The following is a 23,753-nucleotide window of genomic DNA, read 5'->3' on the forward strand; positions in this document are numbered from 1 at the left end:
TGGCAGGAAATTTTGCCATTGAACTCCGTGCAGCCATGTGTATATTGTGTATGTATGTATGTGTGCTAGCGAAAATATAGTAAATGAATTTTGTCGTTCGATTGAGTCATCTGGAAGCGTTGAAATCACGAATCTTGCTGATCGAATCTGGCCGATCTTGTTGTATGATGATAATCGACGACAAACAACACTTCGGAAATCGAAAGTTCATTTGTATCTTAATCAATTCGTATCTTAACCGTACGTTAATCGATTTCACACGAAATTTACATAAAATAAAATTCTGAAAGAAACAGGGCTTGGAGGTATTCTGAAATTTTATTCTTTTAACGTTTTATTATATTTTTTTTTAACGTTTTTACTGTTTCGGATACCACTCAATTATGCAATAATAAAATCCAGAGTCTGTACAAACGACTCGAAAACTGTATATTTTGTTATAACATACATATAAATAAATTTAATATATATAATTTATTATAATATTATATTATATTATTTATTGTATTATTATATTATTTTTAATATTATAATTATAATATTATAATTTATTATAATTTATTATTTTATTAATTTAATATATATATATATATATATATAAATAAATTAAATATATTTGTCAGCAAATATATATTTACAACGATTCCCAAGTGAAAATTGCATAAACTTTCCATTCGTTTCGTCAACAAATATTATTCGAAACAATCGCAACTGTTTTTGCAACAGCGAGCATTCTATCGTGTATCAGCAGATAGATAAATTACGATTAGATGATTAAAAACCATCTCTAATTTGAACACTCTCATCGATAGCGATTGATAATTGCTCACTCAAAGTACAAAGGCGCAGACTTTTATAATTGAGCGGTCAAATTTGGCGCACCGCGCTTCGAATCGTTAGACCGGCAACATTGGGAACCTTCGAAAACGACGAGTTCGACGCTCGACTCGGATGATAATTGATTTAGGACAATACCGGGCGCGCCCTCTGCAATTTTCCAGGAGTCGATTTCCGAACGAACATCTTGGCAACGCCACGGACTATAAAGAAAACCACTCTAGCGATTTTGGCGCCCTAACTTTAGGTGTTATATAGAGGGTATCCTCTCTGATAGAGGGAATCGTTGCGTTGAGTTTGGAAACTCGTTTAACCTGTTCGTGTAGTGACAGAAGATTTAAAAGCGCGATAAGTGTTTTAGAAACCAGTGTTTCTCGTGATACATTGTAAAACATCGTGCGGAAAAACGAGCACACAGAGAGGTACACCACGACACTCATTTCTTTCATATTCACGTGAACAAATCGTTTTTGTTTATCCGAAGTACATAACCTATTTCCCGAACGAACGGTCTCATTTCGATGTTAAAAGCCCGGCAGAACGGTCCCTGCTCGTTCAATAACACCGGCCGATCGTGTTTCATGTTAACTTTACGTTCGTTAAATTCCGCTTATCGTATATACGCTATGACAAGTGATACCTGTTTGCACGGAGTCCTAACCTTCAAATTGTAGTGTTTATTTGGCAACTGTTGGAGTTAAATTAGTAAGCTGCCCGTCGAATCGACGTGTACACAGCATGTACAAATTATGTCAGTAATGTTGTGTACGTGCATTATGCAATAAAAGTTGTTTGACTAATGATAACGTATATGCGAATATGTCTACAGTGATATGAAGAGGGTAAAGCTGTGACGGTGGGAATCAAACATAAAAATAGCCCCGGTGACGACAGGAATATCTAACCTTATGCCCTCAGCTACCGGTGCGTATGAAACTTCTCATAAATACATATGTATTACTGTCTTCTTCACTTCTGTTACCATTTGTCGTACGAGCCGTTACAACGCATAGTTAGCTTGCAACTTGTGTCGACGGAGGACGTAAGAGTTTACGAAGGATTAAATTTTAAGGAATACGCTCTGACCTCTAATTTAATCAAGTCGAATAATGCTTCAGTTGTAGGAAGAATACTGAAGATGAAATAGAAAAACATATTCTCGAATAACAAAAACATGGCACATACGTTATTACAGGAATTGCGAGGCACAATAGAATAGATACTTCGGATTCGTGTGGACGAAATTACACGAGCTATCTGTACAGAAGAGCAACATAATTGAAGTTCGCTTTAAGAATAGTAGAATTAAAGTATGCGATGAAGTTCTTAAGAAATATACAATCCCTGTTGCTGCAAGAAAAGGTGTCCACTTTCAAAGAGTTTCAGAAGAGTGCACAGATTTTCGAAGGTGCAGTTGTATGAGCCATTTTCTATAGGCTCTGTAAGATGATAATTAATTTCATACATCATTGCAATTAAATAATACTCAGCACGATTTATAGCTAGATTTAAAACGTAGATGGCAAAATATCGAACTTAGAACACTTTTAAATAAATACTGTCTTTGTAATTGCTAGATATCCGCACATCTTTGTTTCGCAAGATCAACTACATATAGCAAAACTAATAAGAGACTCTAAATAATATTGTTACCGCGTATGGAACGACATTGACCAGCAATTAATTTTTTAGGAGGAAACAACCCTATAGGGCAGCAGAAGGGTGGGGCGACTATGCCCAGTAATGAAGAATGTGGGATCCGAGATGTATGGGGCCACAATCTGGAAGAAGAGTTCCGAACAATTCGGCAAGTCGTACAACAATATCAGTACATCGCTATGGATACTGAATTTCCTGGAGTAGTAGCTAGACCTATTGGTACGATTACAATTCTTTTAATTTTCAAATATCTTCTCCTCGACTAAAATCATAGCTTACAAAGTGTATTTTTTATTTTCCAGGTGAATTCAGAACTAGTGCCGATTTTCAGTACCAATTGTTACGGTGTAATGTAGACCTCTTGCGGATAATACAATTGGGTCTTACGTTTCTCGATGAATCGGGGAATACACCTGGGGGTAGTTATACGACGTGGCAGTTTAATTTCAAATTTAATTTACAGTAAGCTTTGAACGATTGATACGGAGCATTTCTAACAAAGTAAATTCTAACAGGGGATGAAAAGATTGATATAACATTTGTTCTAGGGAGGACATGTATGCACAGGACAGTATAGACATGCTACAAAACAGTGGTATTCAATTCAAAAAACACGAGGAGGAGGGTATAGATCCACTAGATTTCGCTGAACTATTAATGACATCGGGAATTGTCCTTGTCGATGACATAAAATGGCTATCGTTTCATTCTGGCTATGATTTCGGTTACCTACTGAAGCTTCTTACATACCAACATTTACCGCAAGAAGAAAGTGAATTCTTTGAGCTCCTTAGGATATATTTTCCAACGATATACGATGTAAAAGTAAGCTCCGATTGTTGATCGTCTTGTAACGGAGAGAACGCTGTTTCGTAATACTAATGAGAATAATGTTTGCACTCAGTACTTAATGAAATCTTGCAAAAATCTGAAAGGAGGACTTCAAGAGGTTGCAGAGCAACTTGAAATACAAAGAGTGGGTCCGCAACATCAAGCTGGATCTGATTCGTTACTCACAGGAATGGTTTTCTTTAAAATGCGAGAGGTAAGCGAGAGAAACCTTCGGTGAACGATAGAACCGCGTTACGTAACGTCGTTTCCACGCGCTGAACCGTAAATATTTATGTTTCAGATGTTCTTCGAGGACAACATTGACGATGCGAAATATTGTGGTCATTTATACGGATTGGGAACATCATTTGTTGTGAACGGTTCGGGAGGATATCTAGACAGTAATGGAGATAACTCTTCGTCTTCGTAATGTTAACGGAAAAAGAAAAAAAAACAAAACGAACTATCACGCCTCAGTCGGATCAGATTATTTCATTACAAATAAAATGTTATAAATAATGTTTCACTTAATGATCAAGCGTATGGTTTATATCCACGACATAACGGAATCACTGTTGTAGATCACAGTCGTCGCTGATCGATGAAAAGAAAAGAAAAAAACAAAACAAAAAAGAACAGAAACGAGAGCTACAGGAGAATTTTTTTCGTATTCGTGCATTTTTTTTTTTATATATCCTCGAATTTTTAAGTCTTTCGTAGGTTTCTTCTGTGATACATGCTAATTAAATAAAACTATTTACGATAATGTGCAACGTGAAATATGTAAGATAGTTTCTTTACAAACATTTGTGACAATATTGGTATAAAAAAAAAGAAGAAAAAGAACAAAGAAATATAAGATCGCAGTACAAAGCAAAGAAAAAAAAAATGCAAGCGTGGAAAAATACTAATTTTAAGACTTTTCAAAACAAAAGAAAATCTCTAAAAAACGACGAGATAGAGAGAGGATCGCCAAGAGCATTAGAAGAAGAGTGGCTGGAGGAAGAAAATTCAAGGTTGCATTGTCCCGGTACATCTATCAGTGTTCATATGTACATTTATCATACAGTGCATTTATAGATCAGTAAATCTTAAGCCCGAACGGTTTCTTATATATTTAGCATTTTAATAAATATCCGTCGAAATTACGCTTCTCGCCAGCCTTAGACCTAGCGAACAAGATATCGAACCCGTCGCAGAACAAGACCATAATCATCCTATCAGTTTCTCTACGATCGAATGCCCCACTCGAACGATTCCGTTATCTCCATAGAAGACTAAATATAGTCGGGCATAGCTGCTAAAATTATTTTCCACGGCGTGGCTCCCCCCCTCCCACCTATACATAATACGTACGTTTTATTGTAACGAGCATTATCCATCAGGCTGACGGCAAAGGCAGCCTTTTGCTGCGCCCTGAACGCAATCACGCAAACCGCATTTCTTTTGTAAATAACACAACGTTCCAGAAATACAATAAACAATTTACTCAAACCGAAACTTTGTCCGTCATTGCTGCCAGGTACGATCTGTGGAATGCTCCATCATGCTCCAAATTGATCAGGTCGCACTGTACGCGGAGCTCCGTCGTCGAGGTTTCTCATAAAAATCACTGCATTCCGCTTTGTTTGATTCGCACTTCCAACTGCAACAGAGCAATTTTACCGATTCATATCATAAGTACATGAAAGAAAATCTACAATATTCAGGTAAGTAAGCGTCGACGTTGAATCAGATTCGTCGGAACAAGGTGGACCATGCGCTAAATACATGCACGCAGGTACAACGTTATTAATTCGACGTTATTAAATTTGTAACCAGGGAACGATTTATTTGAATCGCATTGAAGAATGGGAGGTGAGATTTAGAATTAGCATATCAGCACAGATTATTAATAATCGGTTTAAAAATCGGTGGAAAGATTCGCATCTCTAAGAAACGAATCCTTTGGATGCTCCCAAAAATGATCGATTGGAAATGTAAAACTGAGTATGTCTGGTCCGAGATAGGAAAATCAGGATTCGTTTTAATATACAGAGTGCCCCAAAAATGTCTCGCAATCCGAAAGTGGCGGGTTCCACAGGTCATTCGAAGCAACTTCTTCCTTTACAAAAATGTTCTCCGAGGCACCGTTAACGAGTTATTAACGAAAAACGGTAACCAATGAGAGGCGACCGAGCCAATGAGCGGAACTGGGCTTCGCGCGCTGGTTGGCCGGGCCGCCTCGCGTCAGCCGTGCTCGATTCTTATTGGCCACTGTTTTTCGTTAATAACTCGTTAACGGTGCCTCGGAGAACATTCTTGCAAAGGAAAAAGTTGCTTCAAATGATCCGAGGAACTCGCCATTTCCGTATTGCGAGACATTTTTGGGACACCCTGTAGATTAGGTCGCACCGGATGATTCACGGATCACCGTCGCCGAGGACTGTTCTTTCTTACTTAACTACAATCGAGTAATAAATCGTCGCTGATCACGATGTTGCGCGCGAAATATTTAATATGAATCGCAAGCTAGAAATCCGAACCACGATCATAACAATGAATGCAACGTGCCGATTCGAGCACCCGCGGCTGTCTAAAGGGCGTCGACCCACGACGCCCTTTGTAAAAGTAGGCCACCGTCCCTTCGTCGATTTCGTTCGTTTCAGTCTCCATGTTAGCTTATCCACCTGTAGTAAAGAGATAAACGCTCGTTATCGTAATATAACTGATATCAGGCGCCGTTATCAGGATTCGTTACCTGAAGCGCGGCTCAGTGTCTTTGGGCATACTAGACAAAACGGTTCATCTACCCAGGGAGGTAATCAAAAATGCGGAACGAGCGTGGCCGCGTTCCCGTTTTCGCAAAACGGAGCATCCTCGGGTGCTGTTTGCTGTTCCTGGCGGCCGGCATATCCGCGCAAAACGATGACCAAACGTTCGAGAGCGCGTACAGATTGACGCCCGAAGACGTGGCCGACCATAATAACGAGGAATCGGCCGTGGAAGGCGTACCGGTTGTGCAGAATAGGGAAGTGGAGGACCTGAACGATGTCGACGACCCCAAGCAGACCGAGATCTACGATGGGAACGGTCCCATGAGCCCGCAAGTGGTCTCCGAAACGGAGCCGAAGGAACAAGTCACGTTAACTGAAGGTATATCCGGTAGAGCGATCGGAGAAAAAAGCGGAAAGTATGTGAGATACGGTGAGTGTTCCGATATCAATTGGGCGTGACCGCTATTCTCTATGTTTCGCTTCATCGTTTAGGATTTCCCCGAGGTTTGTTGTGTGTCTCACAAGTTCTCGTTTCCTCTTTTCACCCAAGAAAGTGGCCGCCGCTCCCGTCGGCCCTTTCTTTTTCACGTGGACCTGTGGTTTCGCGGATCGCACACGTCGCACGGCAACGTTATTTGTCACGCATCTCCGGCACACGAAATCAGATCTTATCTGTTTTATCAGTTACTCACTCCAACGTGAATCGCTCATGAATCACTAGATATATCCGAAGTTGAACGCTTTCGTAACGAGTACTTAGTAAATCATTGTTGTCTTTTTTATTTACGATCATCGCGCCTAGAACCGCGGCACACACGCGCGACGCTTATGTTGTTAATGTTCGATAGACCCTCGGCACCGCCAGCTTCTGTAAACCCGAAATATCCCCTGAAACAATTTGTGCGAAGCGCTCCGGCGATTGTGCGCTCGTGTCGAGTCGAGTCACAATAAGTTCACGATTCCCATGTTTGTTCGTTCACGCGAGCATTGTAACGCTTAGGGCGTTGTGTAGCACGCGGTCTCTATACCATCGATGTTAAAACGATGGACATCGATGTAGGTCGAAATTCACGAGGCGTGTAACAATTCCCGTAGATTCGGATTTACCGGATGCGGAAAGGTACGCGCCCCGTTCGTCCGACTCGGTTCAGGACTATCTGATAACCGAGCAACGGTTGAAGGACATCCGGTCGAAGTTCATGTATTGGTACTTCGACAAAGGCGGCGACAACGGTATAGGCGATTATCAGAAAGAGATCCAGGTGTCGACGCCTCAAGTGCACAAGAACTTCAACTTCCAGCTGCCGTTCTTTGGATTCCGATTCAATTACACCAGAGTACGTCGATAAACGATATTGCTTTACGCGAATTCACCATTCCGTCGATTCTGTCCGACTAGATCATGCGAATCTACTTGTTTAACTGCTTCACCCGGGTAGTTCATCTATCCAAAGACATTCAGTGTACTTTAGAGAAATTGAAGACGAGTTAACTCGTGAGTGTGGCACGGAAATGGACAATTGGGGAGAGGAGATACGATTATTCGAGTCTTGCAGCTCTTTTTTATAGTTGTTGATAATTCGTAACTATAAAAATGAATCGCAAGGCTCGAACAATCGTATCTCCGTTTCCAAAATTGTCCATTTTTGTGGACAATTTGGGAAGAGGAGATACGATTATTCGAGCCTTGCAGCTCTTTTTTTATAGTTCTTGACAATTTGTAACTATAAAAACGAATCGCAAGGCTCGAACAATTCTTTTCCAAAATTATCCATTTTTGTGGACAATTTGGGAAGAGGAGATACGATTATTCGAGCCTTGCAGCTCTTTTTTTATAGTTCTTGACAATTTGTAACTATAAAAACGAATCGCAAGGCTCGAACAATTCTTTTCCAAAATTATCCATTTTTGTGGACAATTTGGGAAGAGGAGATACGATTATTCGAGCCTTGCGGCTCGTTTTTATAATTGTTGACAAGAGATAACCATAGAAAACGAGCCACAAGGCTCGAACAATCGTATTATTGATAATTATTAATAATACGATAATAATAATACTATGATATATAATAATATTATATATAGATAATATTATATATAGAATAATAATTATTAATTAATCGTACGATTATTCAAGCCTTGCATCTCGCTTTCATAATTGTTGACACTTTGTAACTATAAAAACGAACCGCAAGGCTCGAATAATCGTATTCCTTCTTCTCAAATTGGTCATTTTTGTGGACAATCTGAGCGTCAATTAGAGAGACATTACTGTACTTGCATCTTATACGATACATGACTTAAAAATGCTTTCCAACAATTTACTTAGAGAATATTTAACGTTTGTTTTCGTTCTTACTGCAAGAATGCATAACGAAAGCGATGAAAATATAATTTATTGTAATAAGGAGATAATTCCTGTAATTAACGTTCATCTGAACTAAATGCATACGTTTGCGTCGGTATTTTCAATATTTGTTGCCGATCATAATGTTTCGTTTAGAATTGAGGAGATATTGAGGTATCGAAAGATATCCCAATCATGCCGTTGATAAAACGTAACGTGATAACTGATCCCACGCGCTTCAGAAATAGTCCAATGTCGCGTCGACTCGTCACCTTCGGCGAACAAATTGAATGAAACATTGGACTACGATGAACCGATTAGCCGTACAATTGAGTGCAATAAAAAGGTGGCTTTCGAAAACACGATCGAAAAATACAGCCGGGCAGAATTGTGCAACACGGTTAAATTCTCTCCAATTGTCCCGCAGCTTGCGAACCAAAGCGGACGATTTCAGAAGAGGAGACACGATTATTCGAGCCTCGCGGGGCTCGTTTTTGTCTTTGTTGATAATCGGTAGGTACGAAAACGAGCCGCGAGGCTCGAATTATCGTATTCTTCTCTTTCCAAATTGTCCATTTTCGTTTCCAAGCCGAGGGACAATTGGAGAGAATTCTCCGTGGCTAGATTCATCTTCGAAGCATCGAGGATTCCTAAATCATTGTTCAATGCTTCTAGGTGTCTATGAACGGTTACCTAGAATTCAGCGACCCGCCAGGCTACTACACCTATCCACTCAAGTTCCCCATACAAGACTGGCCGAAGAAGAACGATCCCAGTTTCATAGGAATATTCTTCAGCAAATGTCGCATAGGCGAGAAAAGGAAAGAAGACCTAGACCAACGAACGCCGGGCGTCTACTTCAGGTACGCTGCACGAAACCTCGTGATCGCGAGGTTGAACAGATCAAGGATTTGAACAGCGTAGTAGCAACTGAATCGTTTCAGGCTCGAAAGGGACCTGCAATCGAGGAAAGACCAATTCGGCGTGGAGATGCGGGAACGCGTGAAGTGGGACATCCGCGAGGGAATCGTCGGTTCCGAATCTTTCGACCCGAAACACGCTGTCATAATCACTTGGAAGAACATGTCTTTCGCCGGCGGAATCGATACCTCCCTTTTCAAAACGAACACCTTCCAAATGGTCCTCGCTACGGACGAAGTGTCCACTTACGCGATGTTCAACTACCTGAACTTTCAGTGGACCAGTCACACAGAGGCTGGTGGTGATACCACCTCCGGAGAAGGCGGCGTTCCGGCTTTCGTAAGACACTTTGCTCGTCGGCAGTTGTTTAATAACATATTACGAATCGAAGATAAATAATTGTAAACTGCAATGAATCGCTCGATAGCGACAGCAGTCTCGTTCGTCATTCAATAAGCTAATCTCAAGTAATATGATCTAATAATCTCTTCCGAGATCACGGTTTACAGGAAAATGACCGAGCTTCTTTTAAGTGCAACGCAGTCGTTGCACTGTTTATAAACTATGGTATAAACTATGGTATCGCTGGAAAGATCAATTTTAAAATCTACGACGTGTCAAGAACGTAGAAAATAGATTTTCATCAGGTAACAGTGATCAGCATCTTGGCTCTTCGAGTCTGACGGGGCTGCTCGCACCGCGCATTGAAATCACCCGACTAGCTCATAGCCTTCGCTACGAATCCGCTCCGAGCGTTCGCTTTTTTCGATCTTACATCGATTTATTTTAGGTCGGCTTCAACGCCGGCAACGGCACCCAAAGCTACGAATACAAACCCTACTCCCAGATGTCGACGCTTCGCGATCTAACAGGCAGAGGGTGGGCAAATGATTTCCCTGGACGGCACATGTTCAGGATAGATGAGAAGATCATGCTCGGAACTTGCAACAAGGATATCGGTAAAGTGATCAGTTAACTGTGGCGATCTCTTTGCAAAGCGCCCACCAGGTGTGTGTGTCGCACACTACCACTTACGAGTTAGCTCTCAGGAAGTTATGAATCCAACTGAAATTATTTATAATTTTCATTTGTTTGCTTCATTTCGTCTTGATCTCTAAACATTTTGAACATATTAAAATTAAAAGAATATCATTTAGTTTTCGCCAGAATTACAACTTATAAATATCAAATGGCAACGAAATTTTACGAACAACGAATATAATCGTCGTGACACAAGATTCCGCCACATCTCCATGACGGATATACAGGGTGTCCCAAAAATGTCTCGCAATCCGAAAGTGACGGGTTCCTCAGGTCATTTGAAGCAACTTTTTCCTTTACAAAAATGTTCTCCGAGGCACTATTAACGAGTTATTAACGAAAAACAGTGACCAATGAGAGGCGAGCTTGGCTGGCACGAGGCGACCGTGCCAATGAGCGGAACTAGGCTTCGTGCGCTGGTTGGCTGGGTCGCCTCGCGTCAGCCATACTCGATTCTTATTGGTCACTGTTTTTCGTTGATAATTCGTTAACGGTTCCTCGGAGAACATTTTTGTAAAGGAAAAAGTTGCTTCAAATGATCCGAGGAACCCGCCAATTCCGAATTGCGAGACAGTTTTGGGGCAGACTGTAGTCATCGAACACACTTAACTGGTTAAAAAAGAGAAAAATAAAGACAAAGGACACTGAGCCATTTTGTATGTTACAGCCGGAGCGAACTTGCCACTGGTGTTCGCTCCTGAAAGCGGAAACATGTTAGGCGGCACCATCGTGAACATCACCGGGCCCTGTTTCAACGAGACACAAAAGATTCGTTGCATGTTCGAAACCGAGATGGTGATAGGCACCGTGGTCGATAGAAATCGAGCCATATGCGTGCAACCGTTTGTCAAGGCTCAGGGATACATCCGGTTCGCGATTAGCATCGGAGATAGCAAAGGCTACGACTGGAAGGGGAAATATTTCATCGGTAATGCGACTAAACGATTCTCGTGCGAGCTGATAGCATTAACGCGACAGAATTTTCGTGGATAAGTTTGCGGATGCTTTGCAGAAACCCCGGCGTCGGCGACCGAGAAGATCTTCGTCTCGAACAACGTTCGCGAACGCGAACCCGCGGAGATCAAGATCACCTGGGATCGGTACAATTTGACCAGCAACTTGGCCGCTGGTGTGCAGATATCTTTGTGGGGATACCGCGAGACGAAAACTACTCCAGAGTTCGAATACATCACTGCTTTAGAGGTTGGTCCATCAAGAATCTGTGCGGCATAGAGTTACAGTAATGTCTCTCTAATTGACGCTGAGATTGTCCACAAAAATGGACAATTTTGGAAAAGGGATACGATTAATTCTAGCTTTGCGGTTCGTTTTCATAGTTACGAATTGTGTCAACAATTGTAAAAACGAGCTACAAGGCTCCAATAATCGTATCTCTCCTTTTCCAAAATTGTCCATTTTTGTGGACAATTTAGGAAGAAGAGAGATACAATTATTCGAGCCTCGTGACTCGTTTTTTATGGTTATCGATTGTCAACAATTATAAAAAAGAGTTGCAAGGCTCGAATAATCGTATCTCTCCTCTTCCTAAATTGTCCATTTTTCTGGACAATCTGAGCGTCAGTTAGGGAGACAGTGTAATAGATACATAAACGAGATAATACAGTAATAAACAAAAATGAACAATTTGAGAAGAAGGAATACGATTATTCGAGCTTTGCGGTTCGCTTTTATAGTTACGAAGTGTCAACTATTATGAAAACGAGCTGCAAGGCTCGAATAATCGTATCTCTCCTTTTCCCAAATTGTCCACAAAAATGGACAAATTTGGAAAAGGAGATACGATTGTTGGAGCCTTGTGGCTCGTTTCTTATGGTTATCGATTGTCAACAATTATAAAAAGGAGTTGCAAGGCTCGAATAATCGTATCTCTCCTCTTCCTAAATTGTCCATTCTTCTGGACAATCTGAGCGTCAGTTAGGGAGACATTACTGTATATTGCAATTAACGCGAACTCAACGAAATTCTAGACGTCGTACACGAACGAGGGTTCCTACGTCATCGCGCCAGCCAAATACCGCGACGTATACAATCCCTACCAACAGGACATGACCTTCGGATTCATCCAGCTGAATTTAACCGATCCGCAACAGAACACTGGCCTCAACATCTCGCCGTACGTAATGAATGGTTAAGAAGCTACGATTCGTGGGACGGTAGAATTATTTTTGTATTTCTTCGCAGGGTTCTGTGGAGCAGACCGATCCCGTTGGGCTGGTACTTCGGGCCGCAATGGGAACGCGCGATGGGAGCGAAATGGCCGCAAGCTCTTTGCAACAAGTGGATCATGAACGACAGATACCTAAAGAATTTCGCTGCGGAGATACCGCTGTGTCCTTGCGACGTGAAGCACGCGTTAACCGACAAGGGCCGCTTCCTTCCCGATTACGACTGCGACAAGGACTCGAATCTAGACTGCATCCTTAATCAACACGCTCATCATTGCGTGAGGACCGGCGCGCCAAAGTAAGCGAAATTAGCGATTTTTTTTATTTGTGACTTTCTGCCACGATTCGAAGGCAATTTGGAGGCTATTTGACACGATTCGGAGGCAATTCGAAGGCAATTCGAAGACAATTCGAAAGCAATTCGAAGGCAATTCGAATACAATTCGAAGGCAATTCGGAGGCAATTCGAAGACAATTCGAAGGCAATTCGAAAGCAATTCGAAGGCAATTCGAAGGCAATTCGAATACAATTCGAAGACAATTCGAAGGCAATTCGGAGGCCTTATGACTCGATTAGAAGGCAATTCGAAGGCAATTCGGAGGCCACATGCTACGATTCGACGGTCAGCCTTATAATACCTGATAGCTCTGCGGTTTTTGTCACCTGATTCACACTCGTTATTGACCATTTTGTATTGTCTTCCGTGTCCCCTTAGCATCCACGATAGCGATAAATTGCAATAAGCGTGGAACTAGCACAGCGAAATTCACAGCACCCCGAATTACGGCATTTCCGGGAGAAATTACTGTATACCGTGTCGATTGCAGCATGGATGGGTCCGAGCAACAGTGCTGCTACGACAAGAACGGAATCCTGATGCTGACCTACGATCAGCAATGGGGCTCGAGGCCGCATCGGTCCCACAATCTTGGATTCTATCCGTGGGACGAGGCCAACAAGGTTCCAACCCTGTCTCACTGGTACCACGACGTGATACCAATCTACTTGTGCTGCATATGGCAAGAGGAACACTCGGTCGGCTGCGAAACATTCAGGTTCGAGAGACGGCCGACGCAAGACTGCGTGGCTTATCAGTCCCCGGCGGTGGCTACCGTGTTCGGTGACCCGCATATCGTCACGTTCGACAACTTGGAGTACACCTTCAACGGAAAGGGAGAGTTCGTTCTGGCTAGGGTAGATCACACGAAAGACAAGCTCGACGTGCAGGGCAGGTTCGAGCAACTGCCGGACAACATGCACGGAGAAGTTAGAGCCACGCAATTGACCTCTATCGCAGGTAATTGACGGAAAGACGAAGACTGGGCTGAATATATTCGATTCGTAGATTTAGAAAATATGTATCTTTTCTTAACACTTTCACGACCGCGCTAGAAACATCAAAAGTTTTCATAAAATTGAGATATTTATTCAATTATTTATTCATAATTATTCATAATTATTTATTCAATTATTTATTCATAATTATTCATAATTATTTATTCATATATTTATTCAATATTTATTCATTTAAACAAAAATTACGAAGCAAACTTATATGACATCAATTGCTTCTTCAGCATTCGTACCTCTTGCAAATCTTAATAAAATTAAGCAATATTTTTAATTTTTCATTAATCATCCATTCGGTTATCGATCGACTGAATTTAAAACGGGGAGATCTCCCTATTCGGTTGGCTATGTGTTAATTGTTTATTTTAGTTAAATAAATGGTGCACAGTGAATTATTTCCAATTGTTACTCGACATTTAAACAGAAATGGACAATTTGGGAAGAGCAGACACGATTATTCGAGTCTCGCTACTCGTTTTTATAGTTGTCAATAACCTTGACATAACCATGCGGCTCGTTTTTATAGTCGTCCTCGAATAATCGTGACTCCTCTTCCCAAATTGTCCATTTTTGTGCACAATTTGAGCGCCAGTTAGGAAGACATTACTGTACCGATTTTCAAATAATCGTATCTCCTGTTCCCAAATTGTCCATTTCTGTTTACATGTCGAGTGACAATTGGAGAGAACTTACTGTACTTATCCAATCTTAAAATTGAAGACGATCTTTGGGATCTGAAGATATCTATCGAGATATCTTCCAACGCCGGTCACAAAAGTGAAATCGAAAAATAATTGGGTGTACATATATGAGCCGTTTATTTTGGAAGTGGCACAAATCACTTTTTTTCAAATGAAGAGATACCGTTCAATTGTAATTAGTATTACCATTAACTCGATTTTTTTGAAAAAGTGACTTAGGCCACTTCCAAAATAAACGGCTCGTATGTACCAAGAATTTTGTACTTTGCCGAACTACCCCTCAGCCGTGACATTATTTCTCGATTTGGTCCACAGCAAGGGGCAACAACTCCGTCCCCATTGAAGTACGTTTGAGACCCAAGCACTCCCAGTGGAGATATCGACTGGACGTTTTCGCGGACAACCGGCGAGTGTACTTCGACAGACCGTCCCTGAAGTTCCAGCACTTCCCAGGTGTAGTCGTCTACACGCCCACGTACACTTTGAACCAGAGCGAAGTGATCATCATGTTCGACACCGGTGCTGGCGTCGAGGTGGTTGAAAACGAGGGATTCATGTCGGCTAGAGTCTACCTGCCTTGGACTTACTTGGTACGGTTCAAGCTGTTCGATTCCTTAAATACCTTGATTGGCTAACTAAGAGCCTGGTTAATTAATCCTTTGCACTCGAAGCCATTTTAACTATAAATCTAAAACAATTTCTCCGACTTATAGTATTATTCCATTTTATATGATAAAGTGCATTTTATGCGTATGAAATTGAGTCTTGTGAATCATACAACAGTTACACTTTTAACAACTTTTGCAATCTAAATAATATAATATAAATAATATAATATAAATATTATAATAATAATATAAATATAATATAAAAATAATATAAAATATAATATAAAATATTATAATATAAATATTAATATAAAGCGATAATATAAAAATTATCTTGGAACGTGGCGTAACAATTTCAGTGGTGCCTCAGATTCACCACTCGAGTGCAAAGGGTTAACAATAAGTTATCCGTCCTCGTAAATACGGTGAGAAGATCATCTCGGATATCTCGATCGATTTCAGAACAAGACCAAAGGACTCTTCGGCAAATGGAACAACGATATGGCGGATGATCTTATGGGCCCGGACGGTCAAATATCGGCCGCGAGCAATCTGAATCATTTCGAGGCTCTGCACAAAGATTTCGCGACGAAATGGATGCTGGAGGACAAGGAGAACAATTTGATTGGCGGCGCGTTATTCACCAGGGAGTTCGGAAGAACCGCGAGTTTCTATGCGAACAGAACTTTCGAGCCCGAGTGGCGGAAGACGCCCGAAGAGATCGTGCCGAGTAACAGGTGGCTAAGATCTATCGTATCGAACGACAATTAACGCTAAACCTACCAAGCAGTAATACTAACCGGCATGTACTGCTTCACGAAAGTGAGAAGACCGAATTTATTTGGAATTTGTAAAGTTTTTATTAGAAAACTTGCTCCAATAATGTAACTTATTCAAGCGTTTTCCACGAAAGAAAGAGTCTCGGAACTTTGCAGAATTGCAAAATAAGAATGCGGTCGCTTTGACCGCGGTAGGTTTAGTGTTAAATCGTGACTCGGGGAATATTATATATTAATTATTATATATTAATTAAATATTATATTATATTATTATTATTATTACTATTTTTATTATTATTATTATTACTACTACTATTATTATTATTATTATTACTATTATTATTATTATTATTATTATTATTATTATTATTATTATTATTATTATTATTATTATTATTATTATTATTATTATTATTATTATTATTATTATTATTATTATTATTATTATTATTATTATTATTATTATTATTATTATTATTATTACTATTATTATTATTATTATTACTATTATTATTATTATGACTCGGGGAATATTAATTATTAATTATTATTATATTAATTATTAACTCGCGTTTTTACAGGTCGTACGACGTCCAAGCAGCCCACGATATCTGCTCGGATTCGTACCAGTGTCAATACGACTACGCGATGTCGTTGAACAGAGATTTGGCGCACTTCACGAAGAACTACTACGATACTTATACTCATATCAGGTACACCAACTTAGAGGATCCGGGTAAGCTATTCAGAGATTCGTAAACGTTGATTCATCGCTTAACGATTTCATTCGGAGACCGTTTTTTTCCACTGGTTTGGTTGCAGTGATTTCGTGCGGTGTACTGGAGACACCTCGATTCGGTCGCAAGAGTAACTTCTTCTTCACGCCTGGCACCAAGGTGACCTTCGAGTGCAACCAGGACTTCATACTGGTGGGCGATCAACGGCGAACTTGCACACCGGAAGGACGATGGAACGTGCCGGAATACGGATACACGGAATGTCTACGTAAGTATCCGAACAATTACGGTGAATTCTCCCTAATTGACCCTCGGCTGGTATCCACGAAAATGGACAATTCTGGGAAGAGGTGATACGATTATTCGAGCCTCGCGGCTCGTTTTTGTCTTTGTTGGTAATCGGCGGCTACGAAAACGAGCCGCGAGGCTCGAATGATCGTATTCTTCTCCTTCCAAATTGTCCATTTTCGTTTCCAAGCTGAGGGTCAACTAGGGAGAATTGTTGACTGTACTCGATGACGAGCAAGATACTATCGCATGAGACTTTCGATACGCTGCTCAAGGTACAGTCGCCTCGGAAAGTACGTCAACGCCTTTTCAAACGAGGTAACTTTTTTATAATTGGTTCAAAGGACTTGAATATTTTTTAGATGTTGGACCGATTAGTTTTCTATGAAATGAGTGTACAGAAAACTTTTTAGATTGCAATTGATTGGAATGATACAAGAATTAAAAAATGGTTTAAATTTGTTGAAATAAATTTTGTTTAAACATTTTTATCTGAGCGAAAATTTAATACGAAAATTTAAGAAAAATACATTTTGTAGATCATGGTAACTTATAAGAATGCTGAAAATTTCATTGAAATTCGTCGACGCATAGTCAAGCTACAGTCACTGAAAGATATGAAAATGTTTTTGCTTGAAATTCGTGAAAAACTGCGATTTTCGCGATCTTTAATTCATTTAATCTTAAATTTAAAAATTGATTTAATCTTCAGCATGCATATAAGTTACCGTGATTAAATTATCGTCGTGTGCTCGCATAAAAAAGTATAAAAAACATCTTTTCTTAATTTTTCAATCATTCCATTCAATTACAATCTAAAAAATGTTCTGTATACTCATTTCAAAGAAAAAAACTGGTCGGTCTAACATCTCAAAAATATTCAAACCCTGCGAAGCAATTTTAGAAAAATTATTCTGTTTGAAAATTTGTTAATATTAACACGTTCGAAATATTAACACGAATGGACAAGCTCGAAAAGCCTGTTAGATGGTCTCCCATTAAACGACGAATTACTTTGAGCCGCGTATATCGCCACACCATCATCATCATCATCATGCACGAAACACCTACTACCACAGTTCTCGACTTCACCACTACATAGCTACCCTAACTATTTTCAATCGTACTATCCCTTGCACTCTTCCAACGACCACCCCGAACCTCGAAAAAATTTCCAATTAATCGGGACATCATCATGGCCGGCGGACTTACCGACTGGAGAATAAAAAAAAAACTGTTTGGTATTACACAACCATAGGTCAGGTCGAGTATACCCAGCGCACAGCGTGGACCACTGTGGGTATTATTTGCGCCGTGTTAATACCAATAACCGGATGTATCGCAGGCGCCTTTTTCATGTTCCGAAAGAGCCAGTCGAACGAAACCACGGATAAGTCGTGGCGTAATTCGGAACCGAGCTCTGCCGTCGACGACGCGACATTGTTGAGGCAGAGCGTGCCGTTGAAGCCGTACGACAGAGCGATTTCGCCGGTTAGCGACACTAGCACCGCAACCACCGCTAGCAAAAAGCGGCATAGCTATGAGAAAGTGTACCGTACGCACGAGCCCCTGCCGGATAAGCCGGACATCGATTTCGAGGACAAGGACTGGGACCTTAAAGAGCCCCAGTCCCCGACAGACTCGGAAAAGAGCACCGTCGAATCGATTAGAAAAACCGGCAGCTCCACCAAAGAGAGCGACGTGTAAAACGATCATGATTTGCAATTCTTTTTTTTACTTCTATATAGTTCTTATCGCTAGAATCCTCCCTTAACGAGAACCGATCGACGATTATCTAACTGAGAAATTTAATATAGAGCCAGGGAAACAAGTTACGGTTTTCTCTCTCTCTCTCTCTCTCTCTCTCTCTCTCTCTCTCTCTCTCTATAGCGTCGCATTTTCGTTCCCGCCTTCTGCTTCGACTACAATCGCGCGACGCAAGTTTTGCCGGCCAACACAGGAAATAATCTCACGCGACGCTAAGGAGAGAAAACTGTAGTTCGAACGACCATAGCTAGAAAAGACTATAACAAAAAAAAAAAAATAGAAAAATAGTGGAAGCTTGTGAGAACGTATTTTTGTGACAGACTAAAGATTGCTAATTAGAAGCGTCTTTTGAAATCAGCTTAGTTTACAGGAAGATTAACTGTACGTAGACATTTCTTTCTTATAGCGTTTTTCCCCGTTAATCACCGGGAGCCGTGTATCTTTCATGACAAATATTTATGCAACATTATCCTCCTCTCGGAAAGAAAATCCCGCGCGATTTGGAACGGAAACAATAAATAGATCCCTGTCGCGAAGATTAGCTCTTTTATCATGTGTACAAATTGCATTTGACTCTTTGCTGTGGAATAGAAATGTGTTGGTTGTATTATGCAACGTGAATTGGATGTTATACCGTTGTATCATTGAGATCAGTTTTACGAAGAACACAAGAACAAATTTCGAGCGCTTCGAAACGCAATAATTTTGTAATAACATTCGGTACAGCACTTATATTGTATGAGATGCTTCGTGATTAATGTAAGAGCACAGTTCAATAAACGATTTCTTTTTTTATACCTTACAATTCTCAGGAAATTTCTATTCCACACGCATTCGTATGAGATACTCGAGTGAATGTTCAGAACATTGTTTGAAACCATTTTTCAGTGGAATGGAAATTTCCACCGGAATTATTCTCATCGCTTTCTGTTACTTCTGTCCTATAACCTTTCTCCTTTCCTGTCTATTTATTCTCACAACCGTAGGCAGTAGCTGTTCGACGAATCTCTATCTGCAATACAAACAAAGTTAACTATAATCCAAACTTGCCCTGCGCTTGAACCTATTTTCACCAGACTACTAAAATTACTAACCTGTTTATAGGTCTTATTGTGTGTATTAATGCTATCGATTTCATTGAAAATCACAGGTCAACAGGAATATAGCTCGCGTCAGGCTGGTATTACAAGTGGTATAATACTTGGCTGCCTGATACCGATTGTACTACTAATAATTCTTGTGGGAGTTAGATTCTTAAAGAAGCAAAAGAAGGAAAGGGAAGAGGAGGAAGAACAGTCCAGGTATCGTACATAAACAAAGCTTCTGAACCATGGAGGTTTATGCCGAATCAAATTTTCTTCCCGTAGCTTTACAAGATTGGACTTCGATAGAAATCTTTTTTCTACCACCGGTTTTAAATTGAACTCGATTGTAGTTAACATAGGTGCATAAATATCTATGGTTCGGAAATGATAAAGGTCGATGCATATTATGGCCAACATTTTCCTGTAACTTAAGTGCTAACGATGAAACATTTGTTTATAGAAAAAGAAATGTTGAGCTGCAAAGATTAAGAAAAATAAAAGAGGAGGAAGAGCCTGGTCCTTACACCATTAAAGCAACAGAAATTAATTGAATAGTATTATGTACGCTTTTTGTAAAACCTTTTTTTATAACTTGATTCGCATCGTCATAGATCATAAGATACTTCCCATTCTCTCATATTAATGTGTAATTATACGTGTATTAGCTAAGTATCGTTGCAAATTAATTACTTAATTTAACATAGAACAGGCTCTTTATCGAACGAAGCATATATTTAAATGATAAATACCCATTTGTTACTTAAGACACGATAGAGTAGCTTATTTATTATTTAAGTAAGTGATATAGATCACAATATTCGTTGTGATTTTCTACTGTTACATAACAAAAAGAGACTGCAAAATTTAATAAAATTCAAAGACAAACAATCGTTTCGATCAGAATTCAACCAACTTATGTAAATAAAGATTTCCGACTAACACATTCAAACCTGCGAAATTTCCACAACTAAATAAATACATGTACACATATTCCTGCAATTCAATGGTTATTGCAATGAAATTTCACATATTATACACCATTCATCATCAGAGCAAATTTATGTGGTCGTTACAATATATTAATGGAACCAATCTGTACTTACGGTGCTGTCGCAATCCTGTTTGTGTCCGCTTGCCCGGACGTGTTACGGGAATAACAACGATATGACAATATTCACAACACGTTTAAATACAACGGCCCAAACGAAAACTTTAAACAAACAAACTAACGTTAGACAATATCGCGCGCTCTTTGTTAATATTCATTCAGGAATGACATTTACCATAATCGCTACACTGCGTGCAATGTCACCTGTCACGTGTCGCTGAAAGGTTTGCGACCGTTTGAAGAAGCGCCCTCTGAATTTCAAGCTCGAGCCTCCCCGCGTTTTACAATGCGCAGTCAACTTCTTTGGATGGTGTCTTCGATTTGTGGTAACGGATCTCCAAATTGGGAAAGATAAATATTTAATGGGAACCTTGTATTTAATGTACTTTACCGATTTGATTCCATGGGATTCGAAGGCGAATTCGAATTCTGGTGGCCATTGTTTGCGACGAGAATTAGAACCGAAATAATTGTAGATTTGGTGCGATTTTTTAATAGAATAAATGTTGGAGGGACAATTACGACTTCAGGAATTTGTATCGAAAGAATAGAATAGTAGGCATGGTGTATGTATTATAATATAGATACTATGGATATTATAGATAGATATTATAGATACTATATTATTATAGATATTATAGATATTATAGATATTATATTATTATAGATATTGTAGATATTATAGTATTATAGATATTATATTATTATAGATATTGTAGATATTATAGATAATATAGATACAGATTTAAAAGAGTTTTACATTTTGATTAAAAACATTCACTACAATTTTTGACACATAAAATGTTATATTTTGTAAGTATCATTGTCATCGTATGAATTTGTGGCTCCCAAATCGTAAAACGTGCCATAATACGAACGTGGTATAGAGAATACTCGATTCTCGCTAAGAAGCTGAAATTTCTGTAATATCGGTAACGATGAACGCCACACCATAGACACATAGAATCACGGAACGGGGGCTTCTGAAACCCCAGTTTTGTGTGACAAAAATTTATATTAGTTGCTAGGTCCACTATTATAGCTCGTCTATGCCAACATTGTTTTTCTGCAATCGTCAGACGGTATAGGAATATCGTTTTCAACAACCCATAAAATAGTTATGTATATCCTCCCTTGTTTTCGCTTCTGATCCAGCGAGGGCAGCACGTTCACATTCATTAGCTAATCACAATAAAATAATGTTCCCAGCACAACGGTGCCTCGGAGAAAATTTTTGCAAAGGAAGAAGTTGCTTCAAATGACCCGAGGAATCCGCCACTTTCGGATCGCGAGACATTTTTGGGACACCCTGTATATTAAAACGAATCCTGATTTTCCTATCTCGGATGAGACATACTCAATTTTACATTTCCAATCAATCATTTTTGGGAGCATCCAAAGGATTCGTTTCTTAGAGATGCGAATCTTTCCACCGATTATTAAACCGATTATGAATAATCTGTGCTGATATGCTAATTCTGAATCTCACCTCCCATTCTTCAAATGCGATTTAAATAAATCGTTCCCTGGTTGCAAATTGTCAGCGGCCAAAAAACGTATGCTTCGAACATAATGAACGCGCGAAGCCTTGCATTCGAATTAATAACGTTGCACCTGCGTGCATTATAAGTGTTTACGATGCCTCTGTACAATCCCAGTGCAGCAAGAACAACGTGGCAATAATAATAATGAATACGTTCATTGATTCGGCGAGTGATTCAAAGCTTTCGGTGCAGTGCGTCACGCTCACGCGAAAGAAGATTAGATAGCGTCGGGGCTGACACCGCGAGCGTGCGCGTTCGCGCGCGCGCGCGGAATAAAATGTAAAATAATTCTGTTCACACGCGGACGAGACTAACATGCGGGTGTCACGATCATTGATAGCATCGCGCTACCGAGCGGAGCCGCTGAAATTTTAAACATCGCAACGCGTAATGACAGCTCAACGAGACGGGTGCGACAGCCATTGTCTTTGTTGACATGCGAGCATTAATTAAGCCTGCCGTACCCGATGCACTTGTTACAAGGAACGATATTAAAAGAGGTAGTGAGAGAAACAGAGACAGAGAGAGAGAGAGAGAGAGAGAGAGAGAGAGAGAAACAGAGAGAGAGTGAGAATGACAGAAACAAAGGATAGAGAGAGATACAGAGAGAGAGAGAGAGAGAGAGAGAGAGAGAGAGAGAACAGAGAGATAGATAGATAGATAGATAATGAAATATGGAGAGGGAGAGAGAGAGCGGGAGGGAGAGAGAGAGAGAGAGATAATGGAGAGTACAGAGAGATAGATAGGTGTATATATAGAGAAACACGGAGAGAGAAAGAGAGAGAGAAACTTACATGCACTGAGAGAGAGAGAGAGAGAGAGAGTGAGAGCGAGAGAGAGAGAGAGAGAGAGAGCGAAACACAGGCAGAGAGAAACAGAGAGAGGGGAAGAGAGAAAGAGAGAGAGAGTGAAATACTCAGAGAGAAACAGAGAGAGGGAGAGAGAGAGAGAAACAAAGAGAGAAACAGGGAGAGAAAGGAAGAGAAGGGAAGAGAAAGAGAGAAAGAGGGTGCGAGCGGGAGGGGTAGAGAGTTGACAGAGAGGAACAGAAGCGGAAATAAAGAAAGGAAAATGAGGCTCGGGCGAGCGTTCTGAATCCCTAACGAGTGCGCGTTTTATGGCTGGTACGCGATATCGGGGAATATAATAAATACGTCCATGGAAATATGTTCATACGGGCTGAACAAATAAAATCGTCCATAAAATG

The 23,753-nt window shown here is 40.2% G+C and overlaps 2 protein-coding genes across 6 annotated transcripts; both read left to right on the forward strand.

The window, feature by feature from the left end:
- The first annotated feature begins 1,055 nt into the window (after window positions 1-1,055).
- Window positions 1,056-4,827, forward strand: Pop2 (CCR4-NOT transcription complex subunit Pop2). 3 transcript variants are annotated; one of them, XM_033473197.2, is made up of 7 exons: window positions 1,056-1,259; window positions 1,667-1,761; window positions 2,530-2,715; window positions 2,799-2,958; window positions 3,045-3,321; window positions 3,401-3,541; window positions 3,629-4,827. In XM_033473197.2, exons 2-7 carry the CDS (start codon window positions 1,746-1,748, stop codon window positions 3,755-3,757), a joined length of 909 nt encoding a protein of 302 aa, XP_033329088.1. In that variant the 5' UTR covers window positions 1,056-1,259; window positions 1,667-1,745; the 3' UTR covers window positions 3,758-4,827. The 3 variants fall into 3 exon arrangements, with proteins under 3 accessions (XP_033329088.1, XP_033329089.1, XP_076376864.1); XM_033473198.2 differs by lacking the exon at window positions 1,056-1,259 and adding an exon at window positions 1,305-1,588; XM_076520749.1 differs by lacking the exon at window positions 1,056-1,259 and adding an exon at window positions 2,033-2,245.
- A 1,247-nt stretch (window positions 4,828-6,074) lies between these two features.
- On the forward strand, window positions 6,075-20,782 carry mesh (sushi domain containing 2 mesh). Of its 3 annotated transcripts, XM_033473195.2 has the most exons (16): window positions 6,075-6,513; window positions 7,179-7,420; window positions 9,106-9,293; window positions 9,375-9,690; window positions 10,142-10,310; window positions 11,060-11,320; window positions 11,405-11,595; window positions 12,381-12,526; window positions 12,595-12,876; window positions 13,407-13,876; window positions 14,946-15,220; window positions 15,701-15,975; window positions 16,599-16,753; window positions 16,840-17,022; window positions 19,960-20,110; window positions 20,355-20,782. In XM_033473195.2, the coding sequence occupies exons 1-16, from the start codon at window positions 6,138-6,140 to the stop codon at window positions 20,443-20,445; spliced, it is 3,771 nt and encodes a 1,256-aa protein (XP_033329086.2). In that variant the 5' UTR covers window positions 6,075-6,137; the 3' UTR covers window positions 20,446-20,782. The 3 variants fall into 3 exon arrangements, with proteins under 3 accessions (XP_033329086.2, XP_033329084.2, XP_033329085.2); XM_033473193.2 differs by lacking the exons at window positions 19,960-20,110; window positions 20,355-20,782 and adding an exon at window positions 18,301-19,604; XM_033473194.2 differs by lacking the exons at window positions 19,960-20,110; window positions 20,355-20,782 and adding an exon at window positions 18,301-19,604 and having other exon boundaries at window positions 6,075-6,462.
- The last annotated feature ends 2,971 nt before the right edge of the window (window positions 20,783-23,753 follow it).

This window comes from Megalopta genalis, chromosome 4, assembly GCF_051020955.1.
Source record: "Megalopta genalis isolate 19385.01 chromosome 4, iyMegGena1_principal, whole genome shotgun sequence".
NCBI classification, from domain to species: domain Eukaryota; kingdom Metazoa; phylum Arthropoda; class Insecta; order Hymenoptera; family Halictidae; genus Megalopta; species Megalopta genalis.